Genomic DNA, 24,406 nt, shown 5'->3' with positions numbered 1-24,406 from the left:
TTTTTTTAAATGGCTTTACACTGTCACTTCACTTGAATGTAGCTCATTCAGCAGACACACCCTTCCTGAAGTCAAATTGTTCTCAGACCAATATGTTGTTACTCTGCATGTAATGACTTAACCTGTTATAACTTTCTCCAAACCTTTGAAGGAGACTGTTAACAGAACAGGATCACAATTAGTCATGAAAAATTTGTCTCTTTTTTATATTGTCACGATNTTGGTGCAGTTCATTTAATCTGTCAAACGATAGGATTATACTCTATTGTAACTTAAAAATTTATATCTGACCTATGGGATAGAGGACTGTGGCCCCTTCATTGATAAATACAACATTTATTTCTTGTCTAAGGCTTCCACCTGGCACTGATCTTACAGAGGTCTTTTTTGATTGAAGAAAATGAGGCCATGCATTATTAGACTGTTATTTCCTTAACACAGACCTTTACATGTTTTTTTTTCCAGATCTGGCACAAACAGTGTTTCAAATGCCAGGTCTGCAACATGACCCTGAATATGCGGAACTACAAAGGATTCAACAAGCAGCCATATTGTGAAGCGTGAGTATATAATCTTTGCTGTTTTACAAGTGCACTTGGATTAGAGATATTTTAGCTGAAACGTCATGTATTTCTAGGCATCAATTTAATTGCAACAGAACTAGTTCAGACAGGTGGTGGGACAGAGCGTTCAGGTATAAATGAATTTGTCTTTGTTTGGAATTAGGAAGCGTTACGTCAGTGGAAAGAGCCAGGAGTGAACAAAAATAAGACTGTGCTGGCGAGGACCAGAAGTAATTTACTGAAAAATAAAATCCAGGCAGTCGCAGTTGCGAGTTGTGAAATAGTCGCCAGACAGTAAGGACATGAGCACAGAAGCAGAGGAATGTCCGTTGTTGGGAGCCACTGTCTAGCGGTGACCAATGAAGGCTATAACACACTGAGACTTACATGTGCTCTAATGATTTGTAAAGCATGTAAATTAGTGAGAGCATTATAACTATTTGTGGCTGTGTTCAGTACATCCAATTATCAGTTAAATTCCTGTGTCTAGTCACTGACCTTTGATATATTATGCATTTTGCAGAGAGAAAATGTAAAAATTCAGGTTCAATCTGCATTTAACATGGACACATCATTGTCGGTTGCTATAGTTCACATGAATGTGGTTTTCAAAATTCTGAATATTTTTATGCTGATTCTATACTTGAAATGTAGTGTCAGTCTGTTTTTGTTTCCAGTCTCTAAACAGACAGCCACTGATCTGACTCAGAGTGTGACTCATTTAGGGCTTTTCTGTAGGTTTCACAGGATGTGAAGCAAGTAGGACCCACATATGAATGTCTGAAGGTTCACTGTCTTGGAGTGTTTGCAAGAAGAATAAGTAAGGTGGTACCATTAGGGTGTGGCTGCTGCAGAGTTGGTCATTATTCTGACAATAGTGAACCAAATTATACATCTGTTTCAGTGATCTCTTTTTGTGTACATAGTAGGTTCTTAACTCAAAGAATTGTTGGCTTCGCATTTTGACCATGTAACATGCTTGCAGAGGGTCTGATTTATTCCCACTTGCTTAGATTAACCACAGCCAGGATAGCTTATTTGGTATTAGTTCATGTTATTGACTGGATGGATGGATGGATGGATGGGGTTCGATTCCCAGCAAGAGTAGGATTTTTCTCTATTTCACAGCATCTGGACCAGCTCTAGAGCCCACCTGGCCTCCTTTCCAATGGTCTTTGGGGTGCCTTTCCAGGGGGGGGGGGTTAGCAGGCGGGTCCTGAAACTGACCACTTACCTCCATCTCATGCCAAGGTTAAGAATGGTGGAGCTATACCTGCACCCCCATGTGTCTTCATGGCATAGTGTTTAATTAATTAAACACAAGGACAACTTTACTTTTACCTTAGATTAATCTAATGTGTAAGACAGGCAGCAGGTTCCTCCAGGATGTCAGTAAGGCTCTACAAGGCTACACAGTGCCACTATATAAACATAATGGGGAATTTATTGAATCCTGCATTTCTTACAAATCGTGGTATGCTGTGCCAGGGAAACTGCATTCATGTACCTTTTTATGTCTTGAAATTAAAATTCAGAACATTACAATTAACAGTTTCTTTCAGATGTCTTTAATTTGAACTTCTTGTTATTCATAATTACAAGTATGTAATGTTTCCTTTTCTTTTTAATATTCTAAAGGAACAACGTTTCTGTGGAGCTGCTTTAACAGGCTATGTTTCAGATAATACTGTACTTGTTCAGTTACAGATATCCATATCATGCACTTCATGGGCAGATTAATTTGAAACTTTATATGATTTGTCTGCAATTATAGGTCACTCCTTTGTACATTTCATCTCCTTTTCATGAACATATGAAAACGTCTTTGATTGAAGCAGATGTGATGTGATTCATTGTGGACTCATGTGAGATTTTGCATAATAATAGCTCTTTATAAAAGTTGTTATTTTTGTTAGGCGTTTCCTTAGTAGAATGAAAAGTGACATAACTGGATTCTGTTTTGGTCTCATAATAACTTTAGATATGCATTCTGTGGAGTCATGTTGTATGAATATGTATGACAGTTTTGAAGATTTTGGGGCCTAACACTTAAGAGCCGTGAAATGCAAATGTATATGCACAGAACTCTCGGTTCCCCCCCCCCCTCATTAATGAAACTATATTTTTTAGCGGTCACATCATGCGTCAGTTTTCAGTAATGTGAGACAAACATTTTGAGTGCATCATGAAGGAATTCATTTTCTGGAATTTCAGGCTGAGACAGAGAAACGGTTCATACACCATCACATCTCTACTTGCAGCAGTTAGTGTTCATTTATTGCGTAGGAACTCGAACTTCTGGCAGTGATCATTAACCTTCATTAGCACCATAATTGATGTTGTTGGCTCACAATTTGAACAAAAGGGTAATGCCACTAGCACATGTTGGTAGTTCTCAATCATATTTCTTGAATTATCTTCACAGAAAGAAAGAATATCTTCTATACAGTACACCTTTCAGTTTAGGCACAAAAACAAATTCTTTGTAAGAACAATTGAATTGAATATGTAATACTAAATATGGAGTGGAAGGTTCTTGGTTATACTATCTACAGAAAGTTTTGACTTAATTTGTCCTCCATCACCTCTCCTTTTCCTCTTAATGTTTTTAGCTCACAATTTTCTTGTTTTTCTATACACTATCTCTGAAGCATTCATATTCCTTCCTTCCGTTATAAATTTCTGTTAACTTGTCTTTGATGAATGTCTTCAAAGTGTGAAGCTGATATCTATTAAACTAGTTGTTTCAGCCTTCTACACGTAGATTCACCTGCTCAATATGTTTATAAAACTGCTACATTATAAACTTGTGTATTTTCATACTAATGAAAGTAAGAATATGCAGAATTATGCCTCAAGCTGTTGATAACTTTCAGATTGCTGCAGTATGTAGTAATATTAAATATGATCTTCAGAATATTTTGAGTAACATTTGGTACCTCTGAATAATTATTTTGTTTGAAGCAAAAGCGTATATATAAAGTACTTCACGTATGTTGGGTCTGCCTTCTCTTTCTCAAGCTAGCAGTTTGTTATCCACCCCTGAATTAGCACTTTACCGTTTGATTATGCCTATTTGTATTGGCCTATTAATAACTTTGTGCCTTGTAACCTATTAGCTGAATATCAAATGTAAGACAAAGGTATTTATATGCAGAATTTGAGGTTCTCACAGCAGTGGTTATGAAGAGTTTTGTCTTCTCGGACATAACGCTGTGTAGTCCATCGAAAGTCAGTCGACGTTTCTGAGGGACACGTCGCCTCCATCTTCAGGATAGAATTGTAAACCGTTTGAAAAACCAGCATGAAGCAGGTGGCAACACCCCTGCAAGCCTCTGGGCTATGCTTGCTGCTTACTGTACCGTCCAGAAGATAGGGTAGCACATTCCTCTGAAACCTCGGTAAACAACTGCCAAACTACACGGTATAACATCCTTGAAGATTGTAATCTGTATAGTTCATATCTGTATTTGTTCACGAAATCCATGTTTGGCGATAGATAGATAGATAGAACAGATAGATTGTAGTTATTGCTATGAGAAGCTCTAGTCTCACAAATTATTCTTGAAGTGGGCACTGATGCTTCGTTTATCACATCGTATTTTCTTTCATGCGGATGAGAAGACCTCTGTTTTTACTTTACTTTCCTTATTTGATTGATTGATCAGTAATCTGTCAGATGACAGGTCCACAGTCTCTTCCAAAACAGTTCCTCCACTTAATGTGATCTTCTGTTTTTGGAAAGAGACTATCCAGGAAATGTGATAATGTGGTAGTTTTTCCATTTGCTTTCCACATCGCAGTACAACAGCCGTTCAAACCACTCTGGTCACGCCTGTTGCTATACGAACTTGAACCATCTCGAGCATCATTTGTTCTGTGCTTCAAGTCGCTGCTGATGACGCTGCTTCCGGCATCAGTTTTTGGTTTTTGGTTTTTGGTGTCTCTCTTCGTCTGATGCCTACCCTTTGACCTGTCCAGCAAGGGAGGCCCTGCCAGTAGCTACGCTACCGCTGGTATAGCTCTCAGGGTCCTTGGCATACTCAAACCCCCTCACCACGATAAGGTGGAGACACCAACGAGGGGGCATCCTTATTTAGAAAAAATAAAAGTAAGCTTATGGTTTCGCCTTGCTGTCTGTGTGTCTATATGTGTATCTCCCCTTACTAACTTCTGAAAGGCTGACCCAATCTGTAAAACCTGGTATGCATATCATGGCACCTGAGGCAGACTCAAGGGCGTAATTCACAAATCCCATCCATTAGCAATGCCAACATTACAGCCCCTGAAATTTCTGAGGCCAAACCTTAATATTGCTTGAACGCCTGTAACAGTCTTCGTGAAACATGGTATGTATATCATGCCACATGACGCGCACTTCATAAATACCTTCGATCAGTAATACCAACATTACATCCTCATATTGTGGCGGTGATAACTGTAATGATACTTAAATGCCTGAACCGATCGCCGTGACACTTGGTACTTATTATGATGCCTCCTGAGCAAATCACTAATATGAACACTACACTCTCTCAAACTGTCGAGGTAATATTCTTAATATTAGTTGAATTCCTGAATTCTGTCATAGTTAAACTTGGTATTTATGTGTCATGCCATATCATTAATCTTCACAATTGTAATACCAATACTACAGCCTGTCATATTGTCGAGGGTAAAACCATAACATTACCTGAATGCTCGAACCAATCTTCATGAAACTTAGTATGTATATAATGCCACCTGAGGCCATCTTAACTGTGTTTTTCATAAATCGCTTCCATCAGTAGTACCAATACAGCAGCCTCCCAAATTGTGTTGGTTTATTGACTTCTTTACACATGTATACACATTTTTCTTTCTACTTGTCTTATCAAATACCAACATTACAGCAAAAGGAAAGCAGGCGATCAGTTCTTTCCAGAAGTACGTGTTGTCTATGTCCGTGGGAGGGAAACTTACGAGTGAACCGGTGATGTCATTCCATGACGTGCTGTAATGACCAGCTTTCCCGTTGTCTCATTTAGGAGAGGCAGATAACCCAAACCGCCAGCGTAACTAAGAAACTCGGTACCATGTAAGAAGAATGAATCTAGGCTGTATTCGGAAGGAGAATAAGCATCAGAGCTGTTACTTTTCACGGATATCCGAGAAGTTATTTACTGGCCCCGTGTGTGTTGTTTTCGTCAGACCCGGAACGGATACACAGGATATATGAAGTGCTGTTGCTGGGAGTAAGCAGGTTACTGTGTTTTCGTCAAAATGTCATAACAGATAGGCCTAGATGCATCAGAATGGAAGAGTGATGTTCTCAAATGTAACAGTTCTCCTATATATATCGACTTCTTTGAGAGCACGCGGTAGCATAGTTGGTTGAGGCACTATGCTACAAGCCGGAAGGTCCCGGTTTCTATTCCCGATGAGGTCGTTGGAGTTTTCAATTGGCCTAAACCTTCCAGCCGCACCAGGGCCCTGAGGTTTACTTAGCCTCTAACAGAACTGAGTACCAGGTATCTTCCTGGGGGGGAATAAATGGCGGCCGGTGCATAAGGCTGACAGCCCCACCACCATCTGTGAGTCGATTAGCTATATAATGTGGGATCCACAACGTCTCACAACCCTGTGGGCCACCACGGCCTGTTACAGGGATAGCTTTACCTTGTTATGTCAAGTTCTTTATACATCGCCATCTTAGGCATAATTTGATGCGTAGGAAGCGCAGGGAATTTACACCAGTGCCCAGAACTCATGTCTGTAACAAATGCATAGATAAACCCTACTAAATGTTTAACAAAATTACGTGTACATTCTACAGTTACGGTTCCAGGTGTCAAGTCAGGTACTCGATAAAAAGCTACATCCAAATCAGAGCCCAAAACTAGTTTCGTTTTAAAATTCCTGTTAAGATTGGTGAACGCTTTTGCTTTTGTTAACTTCACGTCTGCAATATGCAGATCGAAACAAGAAGGACGAATCGCCAAATCAGTTGGGAAAAATTGACACTTTCGTTGGCTTATTCAGTTGCATTTGATGGTGTGTGACATGTATACAAAAATAGGATGCGAAGAAAATAGACCCAGTCTCATATCATCAGAATTTGTTCGCAAGAGCCGCAGTTAATACCAGATCACGGAAGGACAAAGTGGCAGGAGCCTCGCTGAAGTCACCTTCGCCCTTCGCATAAAAAAGGCTTTGTAATCGCTGACTTCGATGAGGGATTTCGTTGTATGTTCGTTACGCAGTTGTATTTCGCATTTAAAGAGGAGCTGTAATTTGCGTTCTTGTCCTAGGCACGTTATGGCCGCGCCATAGCTCAAGCGGTTAGCCGCCGGCTTCCCACCGCGGCGGCCCGGGTTCGATCCCGGGTCTGGTCAAGTGGGATTTGTGTGGACAAAGTGGCGCTGGGGCAGGTTTTCTTCGAGTACTTCGGTTTCCCCTGCCAATCTTCATTCCACCAATTGCTCCACAATCACCCTCACCTGTCATCTGGGGCTGGTACAATAGGCCAGAAGCGGCCGCAGTACAAGGGACTTAGTCCCACCCCACTAGCAATAAAAAAAATAATCACGTTATTGTGTGCATTTGTGAACATCGAAGCTTCCTAAAAACAGAATTCCGTGTGATAGTGATTACAAACTGCTCAGAGGAGATCCTGCTTCAAGCAGTACTATTAATTCAAGGCGTTTCTGTGACGCAACATGATACATTATCGTAACGTTACGAGTCGAATGTGACCACATCAGTGCCATTCAGACACGTCATCGCCTTTCGTAATAAGGAAAATATCTTCAGTAAATCAACAAGGGAGGGAAATCCAACGAGTAAATAGGATATTGTCCTTAAAAATCGTGGACTGGATAAGATTGGAAGAGGTCATAACTCGTGCTCGCATGAAGGAAATGCAGAGAACTGTCGCGCTGAAGGGACTGGGAAGAATACCAGAATCCCTGTTGTAAAGCCTGTGCCGATAGGGATTTTAAGGAGATACTACCTGAAATTGAGTACTAATACTATGCCATTTACAAAATAAGTACTACGCAGACTGAATTACTGGGTTTTGGGGCTTTTTCCATCGTACGGTATTCTAAAGAATAGAAAACACGACGTTTCGGAAACTGGATCCGTTTCTGCCCTCAGGTGAAATGGGTCTGGTGATTGAGATTTGTTTTATTTTCTGAAGGGCCGAACTGAGTAGGTGTCTCTTCTCCCCTTCACATGAGGACGGAAACATCCGGTTTCAGAAACGTCGTGTTTTCTATTCTCTAGAATACCGTGCGATGGAAACAGTCCAAAAACCCAGTAGTTCTGTGTTATACAGTATCGTCAGAACCCTTCAGAATCTTCAACGCAGACTGTCGGTGTTGGCATGTTGCGTAGAAATTACGAATATTTCGGAACGTATGCGTTTATAAGAGTTATTTGTGAGAGAATTAATTTAAAAGGAGCCATCCCCGATCTTAAACGAAGCGTTAAGAATATGGAGCAGTTAAGATGAAACCGGGCTTACTGGTTTATTTAACGGTAACTTGTCAACTGCTTAGGTTATGAAAGGACGAATGATAGAATTGTTATGACTGCTGAATTATGAAGTGCATGAAACCCCACGCACAATATCGGTACACTTCACATGGACCAGAAGTGTGATATTCGTAGTTTAGTACAGACATAAGGGAACGTCACTTGTTTAAGTTAGATTTGTGCGTTTAGTCTGTTGAATTGATGGGTAGGGAGAAAAGCAGCCGAACTTGAAAGTATATTTCAGTAACGAAGAAGGGAGAGATGGGAAATTCATGCAGAATTATGACAGTAAAACCTGAGAGGAAAGAGCCTGCTTTAAACACTTTGAGCGGAGTCAATGGGATAATATTAAAATGAATAGAAATAGGATGTCAAATTGTCTACTGGTTACATGTAGGTCAATACAGGAATTAGTAAGGGCTGTGGTGAACACGGTAATAAGCAGACAGGTTCCATAGAATGTGGGAAATGTTTTGTAGCTGAGCAACTATTATCGAGTTAAATCCAACATACGCAGAACAGCACAAAATTAAAGCCAAAAGTCCTTGCCCCGAGCGGCGTTCAAACTCATGATTCCAGCGTGTAGACGGCTTCTGGCCCTGCTAACGGTGCAGCGGAAAACTGAACTTAACCGTATAGGTGAAATATCTTTTTTTTTATTTTATGAAATGCTGTTGGAAATGAGACCTTGGAACAAGAAGGGATTTATTTGTTGGCCGTAAATCACGCTGTACCATGCACAGGATTGGTCTGAACCGCTGACATAATTACGTAAGTGCATTTAAGTAACAGTGTGAGTTACCGATCGTATGTAGGCCACTGTATGTGCCATATATGGACATGTTTTGAAGCTCTACGCTTTTTCGATGCTATCATATAGCGGGCGACCCATTCAAACTATACTCAAATAGGAAACACTGAATTTTATAGCCAGCAGGGGGCGGCATGCGGTTCGTCGTGTAGAGCAGTTAAGCAACATTTGAAGCATAACTTGTGCTGCCCATTCTCTCCTAGGCAAGATGCTGTCTTAGGTCAGGAATAAGAGAAATTACACGTGGTGCAAATGCGTCATCGGCGGTGAGAATAAAATTGTGAATAACTCGAAGCCTGATTCCACCTCGGGGGCTACGTGGATTGTCAGAATAATGGAATTTGAGCGACAGAAAATCTCACGTATTCCCAGGAACTCCCTCTGCATCTGCGTAAGATAAGCGTTTGGTGCTCGTTATCGTGTTTGCAGAACTGAAAGACCAACAGGAAGAAGCAGTCAGTGTTGAAGCATATCGGTCAATAATTGTGAATGTTTTCCTTGCTGGAACTTCACAAAATAAACTGTTGGATTCAGCAGAATGTTGTCATACGGCCAAGCCAACAATGGATATGCTGAAGGAATTTTTCAGAGAAAGGATTATACTGAAGGGTTTGTGGGCACCTAGATCATCAGATCTAAAATTCCCTCCTTTTTGTGAGGTCTGCTTAAAGAACGCGTGTGGCAGAACAATCCAAGAAGCATACAACTGAAAATAAATATTTAAAATGTTATCGACAACCTTGTCGATAACATTTTAAATATTACACTTGTCGAAACACGGAGAAGAGAATTGAAGATGTACTCAGAACAACGGAGGACATTTCCAGCGTGTGCTTATGAAAATTCGTTTGTTCTGTGTCCATTGATATATAGATCTCAGTGTTTTCTGTTTTTGGTACGATTAAATGGGTCACTGTAAAAGGAACCCACAAGGCCTTCTACTCGCCGATGTCCTGTGCTCCGATAAAAATGCAGTTGCTATAGAAGCCAAAAGAGCGTTAGAAATGAATAGGAGAAGACTGAGCTTAAGGTGGCTACACAGCGCCAAAGGAGACCTACGATTTCCTCGAATTCGTGGAAAACAGGAAAATATACTAGATAGGAACCAATGGAGGAAAATCGTCATGACTGGTTTTTAGTACCACAGAAGGAGGAGGAGGAGGACCACCACAAGAAGATGAGGAGCCACTGTTGTGAAGTGGATGTTCGGCTTTCATGTTCACATGGATTGTATTTGTTGTCTGGTATTTGTAATGGTTAAATTCGCTGTATGAAATGAATTCTTAATTGCGGGTAGTGTCTGTCCGTTTGCAGATTTCATCTCAAACTGTTGGACGGATTTCGGTGAAAACTGGTGCCAAATATTGACCACAGAACAAAATAGTGATGTGAGATTTGAGGTTCTAACGGCGGTGGTTAAGAAGAGTTCTTCTGTCTTCTGGGATATACCGCTGTGTGGTCCCTTGAAAGTCGATCGACGTTTCAGAGGAACATGCCGTCTTCATTCTCAAGCGACACATTCCTCCAAAACAGTGGTTGACGTTCAACGGACTACGTGGCGTTGAATCCCACAAGACAGAAGAACTCATCAAAATATTGATGTATTCAAGAACTTAAACTTTTGTTTGAAACGTCTGCCCTCGTGCCAGTTGTTTAACAAAATACAAATGAAAGTAGTTGGGGCAGTGTAATATCTGTAGCTTTATTAGCTTTATGGCGGTAGTGTTACATTTGCAGTAATGCACTTGTAACTGAAGTAAATGAACGACAAAGTCAGTGATGTCGGTATCGAAAACCGCAAAGAAGGCATTTGGAAAATGTGTGCCTTTCCACTCTTGCTTATATCAGTGGTTGTTCTTTTGTTAAAAAATTATTAATTTCGTTTCAGCATTTAATAATTGTTTACAGTACCTTACACTTCGTAGCACAGCACTGTTACTGATCACACGTGATTTCCTAATTTTACAAGAACATCTTTGAAGCTTCCAGCTTCAAGAACGGAAGAATCTGCAGTGGCGAGATATACTGCAACACAGGGCACATATTTCCATATGTGTTCTTCATCTGGCATATCGCATTAGCCTTGTTTAATGTAGATACAGACCCATTGTTACACAGCTGTTCACACTTCAGCTCTCATGGTGCGTGAAGTCAGAACATATTTTTCCTTCCATGTCGTTAAATACACATCTTAAAAAATGTAAAATTGCCTCTGTTTTAAGAAATTAATCACTATGCTATGAGGATATATGGGGGAGTGGAGGCATAGCTCCACCTTTCTTGACCTCGGCATTAGATGGAGGTGAAGTGGTCAGCTTCACGCTTCGGCCGCTTCACTCCCTGGAAATCGCTCTCGATCTTCATTGGGTAGGAGGCTGGGTGGGCCCCAGAGACGTTCTGGACATTACGGAGAAGAGAAATCGAATCCCGGCCGTACATCCCTTGGCCCGTCGCTATACCGACTGAGCTATCCCGACTCCTCATCATCATGGATGGGTCAAATAAAATCGCAGATCTTAGTAAGGTCTGTATTTTACGAAACAATGTTTATACGGTAACCCCACTTCCTCTTTGTAGGGGAGAAGGGGTATATTCTAATTTCATGTAAAGTCATATTTTTATTGGATCGTTTCTAAACAGGATTAATTTCTGTGTTAGATTTCAGGTTTTCACGGCGGTGAAGAAAGCAGTCTTCAGGATTAATTTCACACAAAAATGTTTGACGTAGACCACGAAATACGAAACTTCGTCGAAATCCAATCCGTAGTTTCGAAGATGAACATAGGAATAGCAGAATAATTAAAGTTTATTTTTTCGTCATCTCCTTAAAATATATAGTGTTGTTGTGTGGTGTATCTCACTGAGATAAGATTAATTCTATATTTCAGCTGCTTTTTAATTTATGGTTGCCTTATCTTATCACTACTCATACGACGTAATATTCCTCTTGAACGTATAATATAGTATGTATTGAATAACTTAAGGTTTTATTATATTCCCGATAAAAGTCAGTTGCACTGTTAAAAGTCAATTCCTGTTTAAATTCTGAATTATGTCCTTTGTTCCACAGCAGAGAGGAAACGAATGAACGCTAATGGACAGTTCCGTTATGTTCCAAGTACGATTGTATTTTTGAAGCTAATCACACTTCACGGAGTTGGAAATTGCTTTTCTTCACTCTTGGTGAAATGTTCACAGCAACGCAAAGGAATTTAAAGGAAAGCTGTAGATCACATAATGGACGTTCTGCTCGTATAAGATGCAGGAAATGTTTCGACTAGCTGAGCAGCTACCAGTTCCTCGAATAAAACTCTCCACGGGATTATTCTTTCGCATAAGTTCCTACGCTTTCAGCATTTGAATATACCAAACAGGCTGATCAAGCGATAGCGCTACAAACTTGTATTCGAGAAGTGCTTGGTGTTCGAGTCGCTGCAGGAATACTTACTACACTAACAGGTTTATCGTGGTTTTCCTGAGGCCTCCCAGGCAGATACCGGGGCAGTACTTCGATTATGCCATGAACGCCTACTTCCAGATTCTTTTCATCGAAGGTGAGCCAAATTTGCGGATAGAGGGTGTCACGTGGTCAGCGCAACGGATCCCCACGGCCGTTAATCTCGGTTTTCTAGACCGGAACCGCTATTTCACTGATNTACACTAACAGGTTTATCGTGGTTTTCCTGAGGCCTCCCAGGCAGATACCGGGGCAGTACTTCGATTATGCCATGAACGCCTACTTCCAGATTCTTTTCATCGAAGGTGAGCCAAATTTGCGGATAGAGGTTGTCACGTGGTATTAACAGGTTAGAATTTTTCATAGTAATGTCGCTCCAATTCTTTTCAATGTTCCCAGCGCTTCGGTCATTGTTCAAGACAGTTTAACAGGAATGTCTGTCAAAATTATTTTCATAGATGCTGTTATCTCCTCAACGTCCGAGAAACGTTTTCCTTTCACCACACACTGTGAGTTTTGGAAACAGCTAAAGTCAGGAGAATACATCGGATGATCCATGGCAGCGGTGCCTTTTCCTGCTAAATCTGTGACTTTAGAAGCGACGAATGTGCCGGCACGTTGTCGTGAAGAACCAGTGCGCGATCTGTCCACAGTTCTCCTCGCGTGCGCCTCACGGCAACAGTAAGCTTTTCAACACCACGTAGAACCAATGCGCGATCTGTCCACAGTTCTTCTCGCGTGCGCCTCACGGTAACAGCAAGCCTTTTCAGCACCTCCACGTAGAGCGTCTGATTAACAGTGTTCACTTCGGGCACAAATTCAAAGTGGATGATACCCCTGATGTCGGAAAAGCAGATCAACATTATTTTGATCTTTGACTTCGACAACCGTAGCTTCTTTGGCCTTTGGGGGAGGGGGTGGATTCTTCAGTCTCCACTCTGTGGACTGGCATTTGGCCTCGGGATCATACTGATGACACCATGTTTCATGACTAATGATGTCAATCCAAAAAATTATATTTTTGAAGTTGTTTTGCAACACCCATGCACAAAGTGACACGTCTGTCCATTTGTTCCTCCGTCAAATATCTCGTCACGAGCTTCGCTGCTAACTTTCTCGTGGCCAACATCCTGTGCTAAAATTTTCCTAACAGTCTTTTTGCTCATATCAAGCTCATCAGCTGTCATCCAGCATGTTAACAGGCGGTCAAATCTCACAAGTTCCATGGTTTGCGCGACATTTTCTTCCTTTCACTTCGTTGCAGGAGCACTTTGCCTCTCATCGTCGTTCAGATCTTCTCTGCCTTCTCTAAAACGTTAATGCCAATTAAACGCATTGCTTTTGTTCATGGAAGATTCGCCATAAACTGTTTTAACATCTGTAACGTTTCACTCCTAGACAACGTTGAATACACAGTGATCTAACGAGATTACTGTTCAGCGAATTCTGAACGCAGCTTATCAGCACTTTCCATGTGAGCTCTGTCTTGTTGCATCGCCTAATATTCCAAGTTAGGCAGATTGCCCGGCGTTGTAGTACGCTATGTCATTAGTTTTCTTTCCTCCCAGAAACTGGCTTCAAAGTTGTGGCGAATAGCTATGTAATTCATAAACTGAGTGATCCCCGCTCCCTCCTTTCGTTTTGCAAAGACAAGGCGAGAAATGCAGCGTTGGGTCCATGTCTGACTGTTAACGAACTTTCCCGCAATAACTCGCAACTTCCATCTCATCTGTATTTTAGCTATCAATCATGGGTATAGTATGGAAGCTTTCTAAAAGTGTTATTGTTTCCAGTACAGTGATTTTATACAAAGGGAAGTGTCAGTTTGGTGTCTAGTTTCGTTGAAGTTGCATTCTGTATCAGATGGGGCTATGCAAATTGTATTGGCGAATACATCCTCTCCTCGTGCCATTTCTTCGTCTGTGCATTGTGACACCAATCAGTAACGGCGTCTTATGCTTTTGGGCAGATTAGCATAGTGGAACTTATACTTGCAGGTTAATAAATTGATGTAATACGATATTTTCTGCGTTTGAGTAACATATGTGGTCTTGGTGTTACGTAAAACGATGTTTGCTTTCGGGTCCATTAAGTTACACAGTTATTCTGCACCCGTTCCCATTCTGAGTTGACTTTTTCTTGTGGCAGATTAAGCGCGATTTGATAGTTTGCATTACATCTGAAACGACGATTATATAAAACGCATAATGTTTTATTGGTATGAACTTCTATATTGGAAAATCGGGCTCATTTGTGTCTATTTGGAACTGTAGTTCTCCCTGTGTCTTAAGCACTACAAGGTTAAAATCACGCTTCTGCCGCAAATGACGAAAAGAAAAGTCGCGTTGCGTTTCTTACCAAATTATTTTATTTTCTACATGGATTCCAACTTATGTAATGAATTCCCATACCCAGACGCGAAGATACATTTCAACAGTTTGACCTTAGAATGCCCAGTCGTATTGAACTAGTGCGTCAGAAATCATACGCTGAGTAACAACTTCCTTTCAAAGTTCTTGTGAATCAATGGAGCAGTGGATAGGAAACTGCCAGCCTCGTCATTTCCAAGACTGTTGTAAGTAGATCTGCAAGTGTGCTGCGTCATACGAGCAGAACAGGCATGCAACCCACATCCTGCATGTCCTAAACATGACATTTTTTTTTCTCGTCCTGCGATGTTCTGAGAGGGTAGGGATTCTGTACAACAGATCGAACACTGCAGTCAGGCATCATTAAACTGTTCTAAGAAAGGGTAATCATTGATAGATTTGTTCTGCTCAGAACCTTTGCGTTGCTCATGTTCTTCTGATGTAAATATTATTATTATTATTATACTTGCTCATATTGGATGCTATATTGTCTGGAGTTTGGAAGCTTTGTTAAATAACTTCATGCATCAGAGTTCTTGGGAAGCTGATAGTCGCTGGGCTAGTCGAGAAATTCCCAGCCTCTTAGGTAACGCGAAGGTTCATTCTCGTGTTCACAAATGCCCGTCACTGGACCCTGTGTCTTTAAATAAACCAAAAAATGAATAAATAAATAACACATGTATCACTGATCAGCCAGGATGTCCCTAGCATATTGAGCGTCTGGAAAATAAATCGAAAACATTATCTCGAATGGAATTGAACTGTGTGCTTCCAAAATGCGAGTTGTATCATGCCAAGCTAATGCAGCGTGAGATTACAAGGGATTGGGCATGTATGTAAGATGAGATAAGGAATGCTTGCAAAAGTTTGATCGGAAAACCTCTTGGAAGACCAGGAAGTTTGGTCAGTACGATGGTTGTTAGGAAATATAGTACGTGTATATAATGACGCGAGGCGGATGGAAGTGGCTGGACATTGACTTTTAATTGATGAAAAAATATTAGACAATCCGACACTGACTTCCTAACTGATAATTCGTCACTGAAAACTAATCCTTGAATGCGTAACACTTCCTTGAAGGCTTTGAAAGCACTCATATGCAAGGACCGATGAATATTTCCTCATCAGTTCTCGAAGCAAAGCTGGGCTATATTTGGTTGACCAGGTCATAAGCAGTCATATCTAAACGTAAATAGTATCGAAACCAGTACCGTGATAAACGATTTCTTTCTTCAGAGCTAATGAATGAACCACTGACATGACCTCACATAGGTTTGTTTTGGTTTCAAACCCAGTTCAAACTGTCACCACTCCCAAAGAGCACGTGTACTGCGTTATATACTATATAACATTCGGCCAACTCGGGGTGCTGCTTGCTGCATACATATCTAACATTCGGCCTCGTTATATCCTTCGCGGTTCCATCTTTTATGGAAGAATGCTGCGTGCTTAGCAATTTTAACACCCTCTGGTGCCAGCCCTTTGGCTCTGGCAAAGCCTGCTTACAAACCAGGCAGAACGACTGAATTAATTTTGTTNTTCTTCATAGTCATCGCCGTGAAAACCTCAAAACTTACATAATTTTGTTCGAGTTTCGCATTTAATTTTAGAACCCGATGCAGTGTCCGGCTTAAACCGTGTCCGAATGCCCGATTCTTGTAGACTTCCTTCATGAAGTTGGTGTAATCGAATGGATTTAGATGTCGTAAGTAAGAAAAAGGAACCTTGCCCTTTTGGAGGTCTATAGTACAAGTTCCAACTTAGTATGAGAAACATTCCCCCTCATCAGAAGGTAAAAAAAAAAATCGCTCGTTTAATCACGTGGGACTCAACCCCATGTAAAGAAAGACATGTGAAAAGCGCGAAGTGATATATTACACGTGTGGAATGCGTTGGTGTACGGGCATGGCCCATTTCTTATTTTAGAGATGAGATACGTAGGCCTACAAGATTGCTAGGTAATTACAGAGGTTAAAATTTCGAATTTTGGGACTAGTATTTAGTACGTTAAAAAGTTAAAGGTAAAGTTGTACCTATGCTTAATTAATAAGAAGTACATCGTGAAGACCTATGCTCCACCAATTTTTAACCACGACACTCAATGGAAGTGAGTGGTCAGCTTCACTCTCCGGCCGCTTTCCTCCCGGAGGAGCCTGCGGTGCAGGAGAGGAAGCACGATGGGCTTCAGAGCCGGTCTGGACAGTGTGGAGAAAAGAAAAGTTTTGTCTCTGCCGGGGATTGGCTGTATTCGACATTGACGGGCAGTGATTCATTATTTACCGGTAGATATGTTGGGGTTCTGAGAAGACTAGAAAGTCACTGAAACAACATGCTTTGTTTTGCGTGCCTTGTATGCAGTGGAATTCCGTTAACCGAACATTCGTGAAACCAGTAATATTCATGTCCGCATCGCCCAAACTTATAAAGTGCTGGTAATATAAGCACTGTGCCTTTCACTGTGCCCCCCCCCCTTTTCGTTTCTTGGGGTAGGGTGAGACTGAGTCCGCTTCGTACGTCGGCCACTAATTGGTTTATTGTACCAGCACCGGATGATACATGATGTTGAATGTATAGCTGTCGGTGGAATGAGAATTAGCAGGGGAAACCGAAATACACTTGGTCGTCGACTTACGACCGACTTCCGTTCTGACTGACAGGTCGTATGTTGGCCATATATTTTTTATTAACAGTATTTTTTAACCTTTATCATATTTATAATTTATTTTTAAAACTTTTACGTTTTAATCATCTTTTATTTTTCATTTTTTTTGTGATCGTAAGTCGACGACCAAGTGTACTCGGAGGAAACCTGCCCCAGTGCCACTTTGTCCACCACAAATCCCAGATGACCTGACCTAGGCTCGAACCCTGGCCCGCAGTGGGAAGCCGTGGACTAACCGCTTGAGCTATGGCACGGCCCATCCCGACGCCGTGTAATCCAATTGTATAACTTTTTTTTTTTTTTGCTGGTGGGATGGGACTAAGTCCCTTGCACTGCGGCTGCTTCTGGCCTATTGTACCAGCCCCAGATGATAGGTGAGGGTGATTGTGGAGCAATTGGTGGAATGAAGATTGGCAAGGGAAACTGAAGTACTCGGAGGAAACCTGCCCCAGCGCCACTTTGTCCACCACAAATCCTACTTGACCAGACCCGGGATCGAACCCGGGCCGCCGCGGTGGGAAGCCAGCGACAAACTGCTTGAGGTATGGCGCGGCCACAATTGAATAACTTACATATAAAAATAAGGAATAATGTTCTATAACAGTCAATTCATACTGCAGTCGTTGGCCGCAGATAAGGCCCCATAGAAGGGACGGAATTGGTATCAAAGAGCTTTCGTGACAAGTGTTTACTCTGCAGATTTGCAGACCGACAAAATCTGCAAAGGCATGAAACGCATCGCTAGCGCTAAAATATCAGGCCTTGCATATCTAGCGTGTTCTTTGTATCAGTCGATAGACGAACCGACGTAACGAAACTGCTTATGTGGAGTGTCTGAGCGGTGCAGTGATCCGGGTGCATATCTATGCTGTACTGTACTGTACTGTACTGTACAGTAGACGAGCAGCTTCTTTAGCGTGCAATATATGTATCCTGAGAGAGAAAATCATTGGAAATTAACAGATAGTTAAAATCGAGTACTTGCTTTCCCTGATTTGAAGCATTAAGAAGAGCTGTGTTCAATACTGAAATTTACTCAGACGTTTGTATCCTGATTTGTTTTGAAAGATGGTCTGTTATTTGCGTGTCAGCTGTTTCGTCGGATTGTTCATACACACACCACAGGTTGACATTTATTTGCAAACTCCGGATTTTGTTACCTTGCTTGGTTTCACAACAAGGTTCTGAGGAGGATATATCAACATATAGAGTGGAAGTAACAGGAGGATTCCGAGACATTCATAATTTATGCTTCCCACCACGTGTTATTAGGAGCCGGCATAGCGTAGTCTGTATAGCGACTGACTACGGGCTGGACGGCCGAGGGGTTGGAGTTCGAGTCCCGGTAGTGTCAAGAATTTTCTTTTCTCCACGTCCAGACCGGCTCTGGGGTCCATCCAGCCTCCTATCCGGTGGTTATTGGGGCTCTTTTCCCGGGGGTAAAGCGGCCGGGGCGTGAAGCTGACCATTCACCTCCAGCTGGTGCCGAGGCCAAGAAAATTTGGATCTATCCACTCCCCATACGTCTTCATGGCATAGTGCTTAATTAGTTAAGCACAAGAACAACTTTGCCTTTTACCTTACCACATGATATTAGGGTACAAATTTTGAAGCTCCTCATTTGTCACCTTCCTCCATTCGTCTGACATAGGCTCACAGCTAGTTCCCTGAGCGCTCTATTCACGTACCAAACATACGAGTAGCTAAACTCCAAAAGTTTACAAACAAATGCCTCATTTAATATGAGTATGAACAACTCGATGCCACAATGACATACAAATAACAAGTCCATCTTTCAGAAGAAAATCCGGGTGCAAGAGTCTGGGTATATTTTATAGTGTCTTCTCTTCCAAATTCGTAAGGATGATCAAATAAGGGACGATTGTTTGCGCGGGTGGGGAAAATGGAAGCGCATGCATGAGGCGTGGATAGAATGCTTTGATCTAATTAGAAGGGAACAGACCACTGGAGACCTAGGCGTAGATATTAAAATTAATCTTAAAAAATGGTCTGGATTATGTAGGTCAGGATAGAGTCCATTGGCAATGAAATTTTTGGGTTCCACAGAAGGCGGGAAATATTTAACTAGCTAAGCGACCATGAGTTTCTCAAGAAGGAATTTCCTCCAAGTTGCCTTACGTAAACACTAGATGCCACCCATGTTCAGACTTACCTGAATTGTTCCCAATTACCAATTACGTTTGTTTTTTGTTTGTTTTTTTATATACAAATTTCGTGTTTTCTCTGTGCACTTTTGGTCTGATGGAATCGTTCAGATATTGGTAATTTTTATAATGATGATAAGATATCGTAAACGAAATTTTTACGCACGAAAGGTATGGAGGAAATTCCGCTCCTTTTGCGTAGTTTCTTTTTGAACACGTTGCCACATCAGTAGAGAACCTCTTTGTGTGCAGCCACCCTGTAATCGTGATCGGCGTGGTTGAATAATAATGATGGGAGGAGACAACGAGGGAAAAAAGTAACAGTACAGGTATATAGTCAACTCCTGTACAAATGAGGTCGCACGTACATGCCCTCAACTTTCCTCTCTGCAAGAGAAGACAAATACTTATCACAACAAATAACAGTGACAGGACAGCGCCTCTGTGCCCTAATAATCTTGTCAGACTGCCAAGTGGATGCCTGTTATAATGCATCACTATGGCGGCATTTCTTTCATGCGTGTCGTGAGTTACAACTTTTGAAACTGGGTAATCAACGGCCAGAAATATTTTCCTGCTTAATTCTGCTTTCTAATCAAGAGAATGAAAATACAACAAATATTTGAGAATGTTATGCATTGCCCGTTACGCTGGATATACATTTGATAGCAGGGCGTTTCCGAAAGCGGACCTTTGCCCGTTGGTCGAACTAGCTCTTTCTGACTGGCCCATCTGAGTGGAATCCTTATGCTGCCATAGGCCAGATGCCGGAGATGCCTCGAGTATCAGAAACGTTATCTGTATCAGATTACCCAGACAATGGGCAGTGTCAGAAGTGCTGTTCGTATAATGACTCATTGCAAACATTTGTGGACATGTTTAACGTTGTGGTCATTATGGCTTAGTGTTATCAGAATTTTATATGAAGCGGAACACATTTTTCACACGATCAGTGTTTACTGATAGTGAACAGCCAGGTCTAGTGGTAACTTCATGGACACACATTCTGGAAATGCTCGGTTCGAATCTCCGCCAGGATACAGACAATCCTGAGAGAGGTTTCTTTTTGTGATTTTCTTCCGCTCATTGACGTTGGGGTAGTACCTCAATTAGGACACGATCACCTTCATAATTTTCTGATTTATCGATAATTCTATCATTCGACCCTATACAGACTAGCCACGGACAAAGTCATAAAATAACCCACACAAAGTAGTATTGGATGAGTGAGGTAGATTGATATTGAAAGTAATGTCATTAGGGGTTTTTGATACTGTGGATTTTAAGAGTCATTAAATGGCATTTTCATTACTGACGAGAAATACTGACAGTAACCATTGATTGTGCGAGGGAAGCTATAATCTGGACGTTTTATTCGAACTTCTGTACTTAATCTACGTCAAACCACCGCACAGTGTAGAACACACCATGCACGCCGAACGTGTATACGCCCAGACAAGAAACATACGCCACATTGCAAGATTTATTATATAGGATACATAGCGTGGGAATACCATACCATATACCCACATACCATCAAACTTGTACATCATTGAAACTTGTCTTTGGGCCTCATATACCGGGCGTATTACGTAGAATTTCTGCAACAAGACCTACGCAACATACACGCCCAATTCTACACTGTAGCAGGGTATCCCCTTAAGATAAAATACGTTAGTTGGCATACAGATCCCTAACCCTACATACATAACATATTAGTTGTTAATACCCTAACATACCTTTAATATGTTTTAATATTTCAACATTTTATATATAGTACACCATTATTCTGTCTTTTAATTTTTATTCTTAATCACGTATTTGCTATTATACACTAAACTGAGACAAAGTTTTTATGTTAACGTTTAATACGACGCGTTGCACCGATAAGGATCCGTATCGCTATTTCAGTAACTATATGTATTCCTGCCTGATGATGGTCATGTATGCCCGAAACGTGTCGCAGTAAAATAAAGATCTAAATGTAGTACTGAAATATTTGTTGTGTTTACGGTAACATAGTTCCTACATATATTATATATTTTCTGTACTTAAGACTATCTTGTGGGCTATGACACCGTGTAGTCTGGTAGGTAGTTAACCGTCGTTGCAGTGGAACCACCTGCCAGATTACGTGATGTCGCAATCCAGTAGACCACCATCAAAAGCCAGTATCGTCTCACATAATTAACTGTATTCGAACATTGAACTTTGTTCCCATGCATTTCCAGAGTCCTGTTGATAAAGGCGATATGACTCTTTGGACTCCGTTGTAAATAGCCTTTACTTGCACAGGATAACAGAAAATGCGAAGATCGACGCGCTGCATGTTCATTGAAGTCGGCCTACTTATTTTACAATTCTAGTGGCCTAAGTGCTATTATTTGGTCGTTTAGTTTGCGATTAGGAATGCACAATGCTGGTGACATTGACTATGGCAAGTCTGGTGAAAATTGAATACGTTGATTAGAAATTCAGGTTTGGAGTTGGATCGGAAAATGTGACTGCTGACTTTGTCGTCTTTGAGTAAACCAGACCACCCACCCCTTCTAGTGCCTGAGATTAACAAAATGTGAACCATATCTCCACGCCCACAGACTCTTTGGTGTGGTAATCCTTTAAGCACAGAGGACAGTTTTACTGATTTATATACAGGGTGATTCTAAATTATTGTTGGGGTTTCCGTGGCCTATAATTTTAAAGTCGGAAACAACGAAATAAAACTGCTTATGGAATATGAAAGTGTAACTCAGAAAGTTTTATTACTCATAGAATCAATACTGCAGACTGCTAAACAACTTCAACATGCGCGACTTTCTTGGCACGTTGAGATGTCCAAGAGGTAATCGGTTTCCCTCCAAGTGTTCTCCAGCATTTGCGGTGTAACTGTTTCTGTAGAGGTGAAGGCGGTTATGAACAACCCTCTAAACAGTCGTTTGTGGTATACCTAACTGCAAAGAAGCTCGTATAGTTGATTTTTGTGGGCTTCGAGAAAGCGCTTCCAGAATTCTATCATCATCATCTTGCCAAGTGTTCGGTCTTCCCGCCCCCTTTCAGCGCCGAACGCTACCAGTCTCTTGAAATTGTTTTGACCAACGTCGTATAGCATTATCTGAAGGTGGAGCTTTTCCATATTGAGTTCTATAATGATGGCGGACTTTGTTTCGAAAAAACAAACTACGCACATTGCTTTCTGTTGAACAGTCACCATTTTGAGGTATGACGTCATTTTCTCCCAGACATCAATGGGGCGAGTGCACCATTGCAAAATGGAACTTTTGAGTTACACTTTCATATTCCGTCAGCAATTTTTATTTTAGGCTCGAAAATTATAGGTAAAGGAAACCCCGACAATAATTTAGAAACAAATTGTATATTTTAGCATTATACTGGTCATTAATTGAAATATAACAATTGTTAGTATGTTGAATCCCACCGGTTATTTGTTTAAAAAATATAGTTCCACAGCAGTAATAAATAAGCGCCCCTTTTTCCAAGGACGGCGTTTATAAAATTGAATACGAGTCAGGATAGCTCACTCGGTCAAGTAGGCTACTTTCTGGAAGGCAGAGGAATAGCAGTTCATTTCTTGGTAGGGGCAACCATCTCATCCCCACCGCTTCGGAGGGCCCACCCAGCCTCCTATCCAGTGGATATTGGGGTATCTTCACTCGCAGGATAAGCGGCCAAGGCGTGAAGCTGAGGTTAAGAATATATGGAATTCTGTCTCCACTTCCTCATCGGTCTTCATGACATGATAATTACTTAAGCACAGTCACAACAATTTGTATACACATTTCAGTATTATATTAACCATAAGCGTAATACAAATTGCAGCAATTTTTATGTTTTATTACCTTAATTATATAAAATGGAGTTTTAGTAGCAGAAATACGATTACAATGGAGCAGCAATGAATGCTCGTGCTTACAATGCTGGAAAATTCTAACCGGATTTTGTGTGACAGAATTTCTTTTGAGACTCCACTTCCTACCTGTGGGACGCGTTCCACCCGTCGAGAAACACTGATCTAAACAGGTAATTCAGAAAATTCAGAGAAAGTATACATTCCTATTGCATAGGTTTCTAACTCTACACTTCTTATTGCTTTTATTATATTTTTGTGAACAGCTTCTCCGACGCTGTATTCAGTAGCCCCCCCCCAAACGAATACGTCAGCACTTTACCATTCTAGCGCCAAGTTTCAAAATGAATATGCAGCGCCGGAAGACTGAAGTCTCGAGATTAATTGAGGAAGGGCACTTAGGCCCCTCGGTTGGCACCATGATGACCCTGCACTTCGGAATTTCTGCATTAGATTACTGCTTGTGACGTCAGAATCATGACCCCGCGTGAACAGCTGACTCGCGTCACGTCCTGGATGGCAGCCTTTCTTCTGCAACGCGTATTTTTCGTTTTGCAAGCAGTTTTACTGAACCGGAACCTTCCAGCAGTGCCTTAATGAAAGTCGTAGTTTGTTGAGTCTTAGAAATCAAATTCTGTAATAAGAACTTATTATTGTTGTCAAATCAGATTTTGTAGTAACTTACAGTTGGAGTCTCTTGGGATGCGGTATGCAGTTCGGCACTTTATACTTAAAATACATAAAAAGTAGGCCTACGGCATTGTAAGAAGGTTCTCAAATCGTAAATACCGTATTTACGCATGTATAGGCCGCAGCACAGTTTTCAGACAGAAATTATAGAAAAAATAATTTTCTTGGAATATTATTTCAGGAGTAGAACACCCTGTATTACTAATTATGAATATAATTTTTTTTAAATGAAGCGTGATTTCAAATATAAGCCGCACCCCAGTTTTCCTCTTGAATTTTTAGCAAAAAATGTGCGGCCTATACATC

General features: G+C 41.1%; 1 protein-coding gene across 4 annotated transcripts in view; it reads left to right on the top strand.

Annotated features, from left to right (window-relative positions):
* LOC111870215 (LIM and SH3 domain protein Lasp) overlaps positions 1–24,406 on the top strand; it is a 73,182-nt gene that overhangs the window by 3,259 nt on the left and 45,517 nt on the right. For all 4 annotated transcript variants that reach the window (XM_023862320.2, XM_023862319.2, XM_023862321.2 and 1 more), the window contains exon 2: positions 466–560. In XM_023862320.2, coding sequence (XP_023718088.1) covers positions 466–560 — 95 coding nt within the window. The remainder of the gene's footprint in view (positions 1–465; positions 561–24,406) is intronic.

This window comes from Cryptotermes secundus, unplaced genomic scaffold (assembly GCF_002891405.2).
Source record: "Cryptotermes secundus unplaced genomic scaffold, Csec_1.0 scaffold1182, whole genome shotgun sequence".
NCBI lineage: Eukaryota > Metazoa > Arthropoda > Insecta > Blattodea > Kalotermitidae > Cryptotermes > Cryptotermes secundus.
Note: the sequence above shows the minus strand (reverse complement) of the source record. Positions and strands in the feature narration are given on the sequence as shown.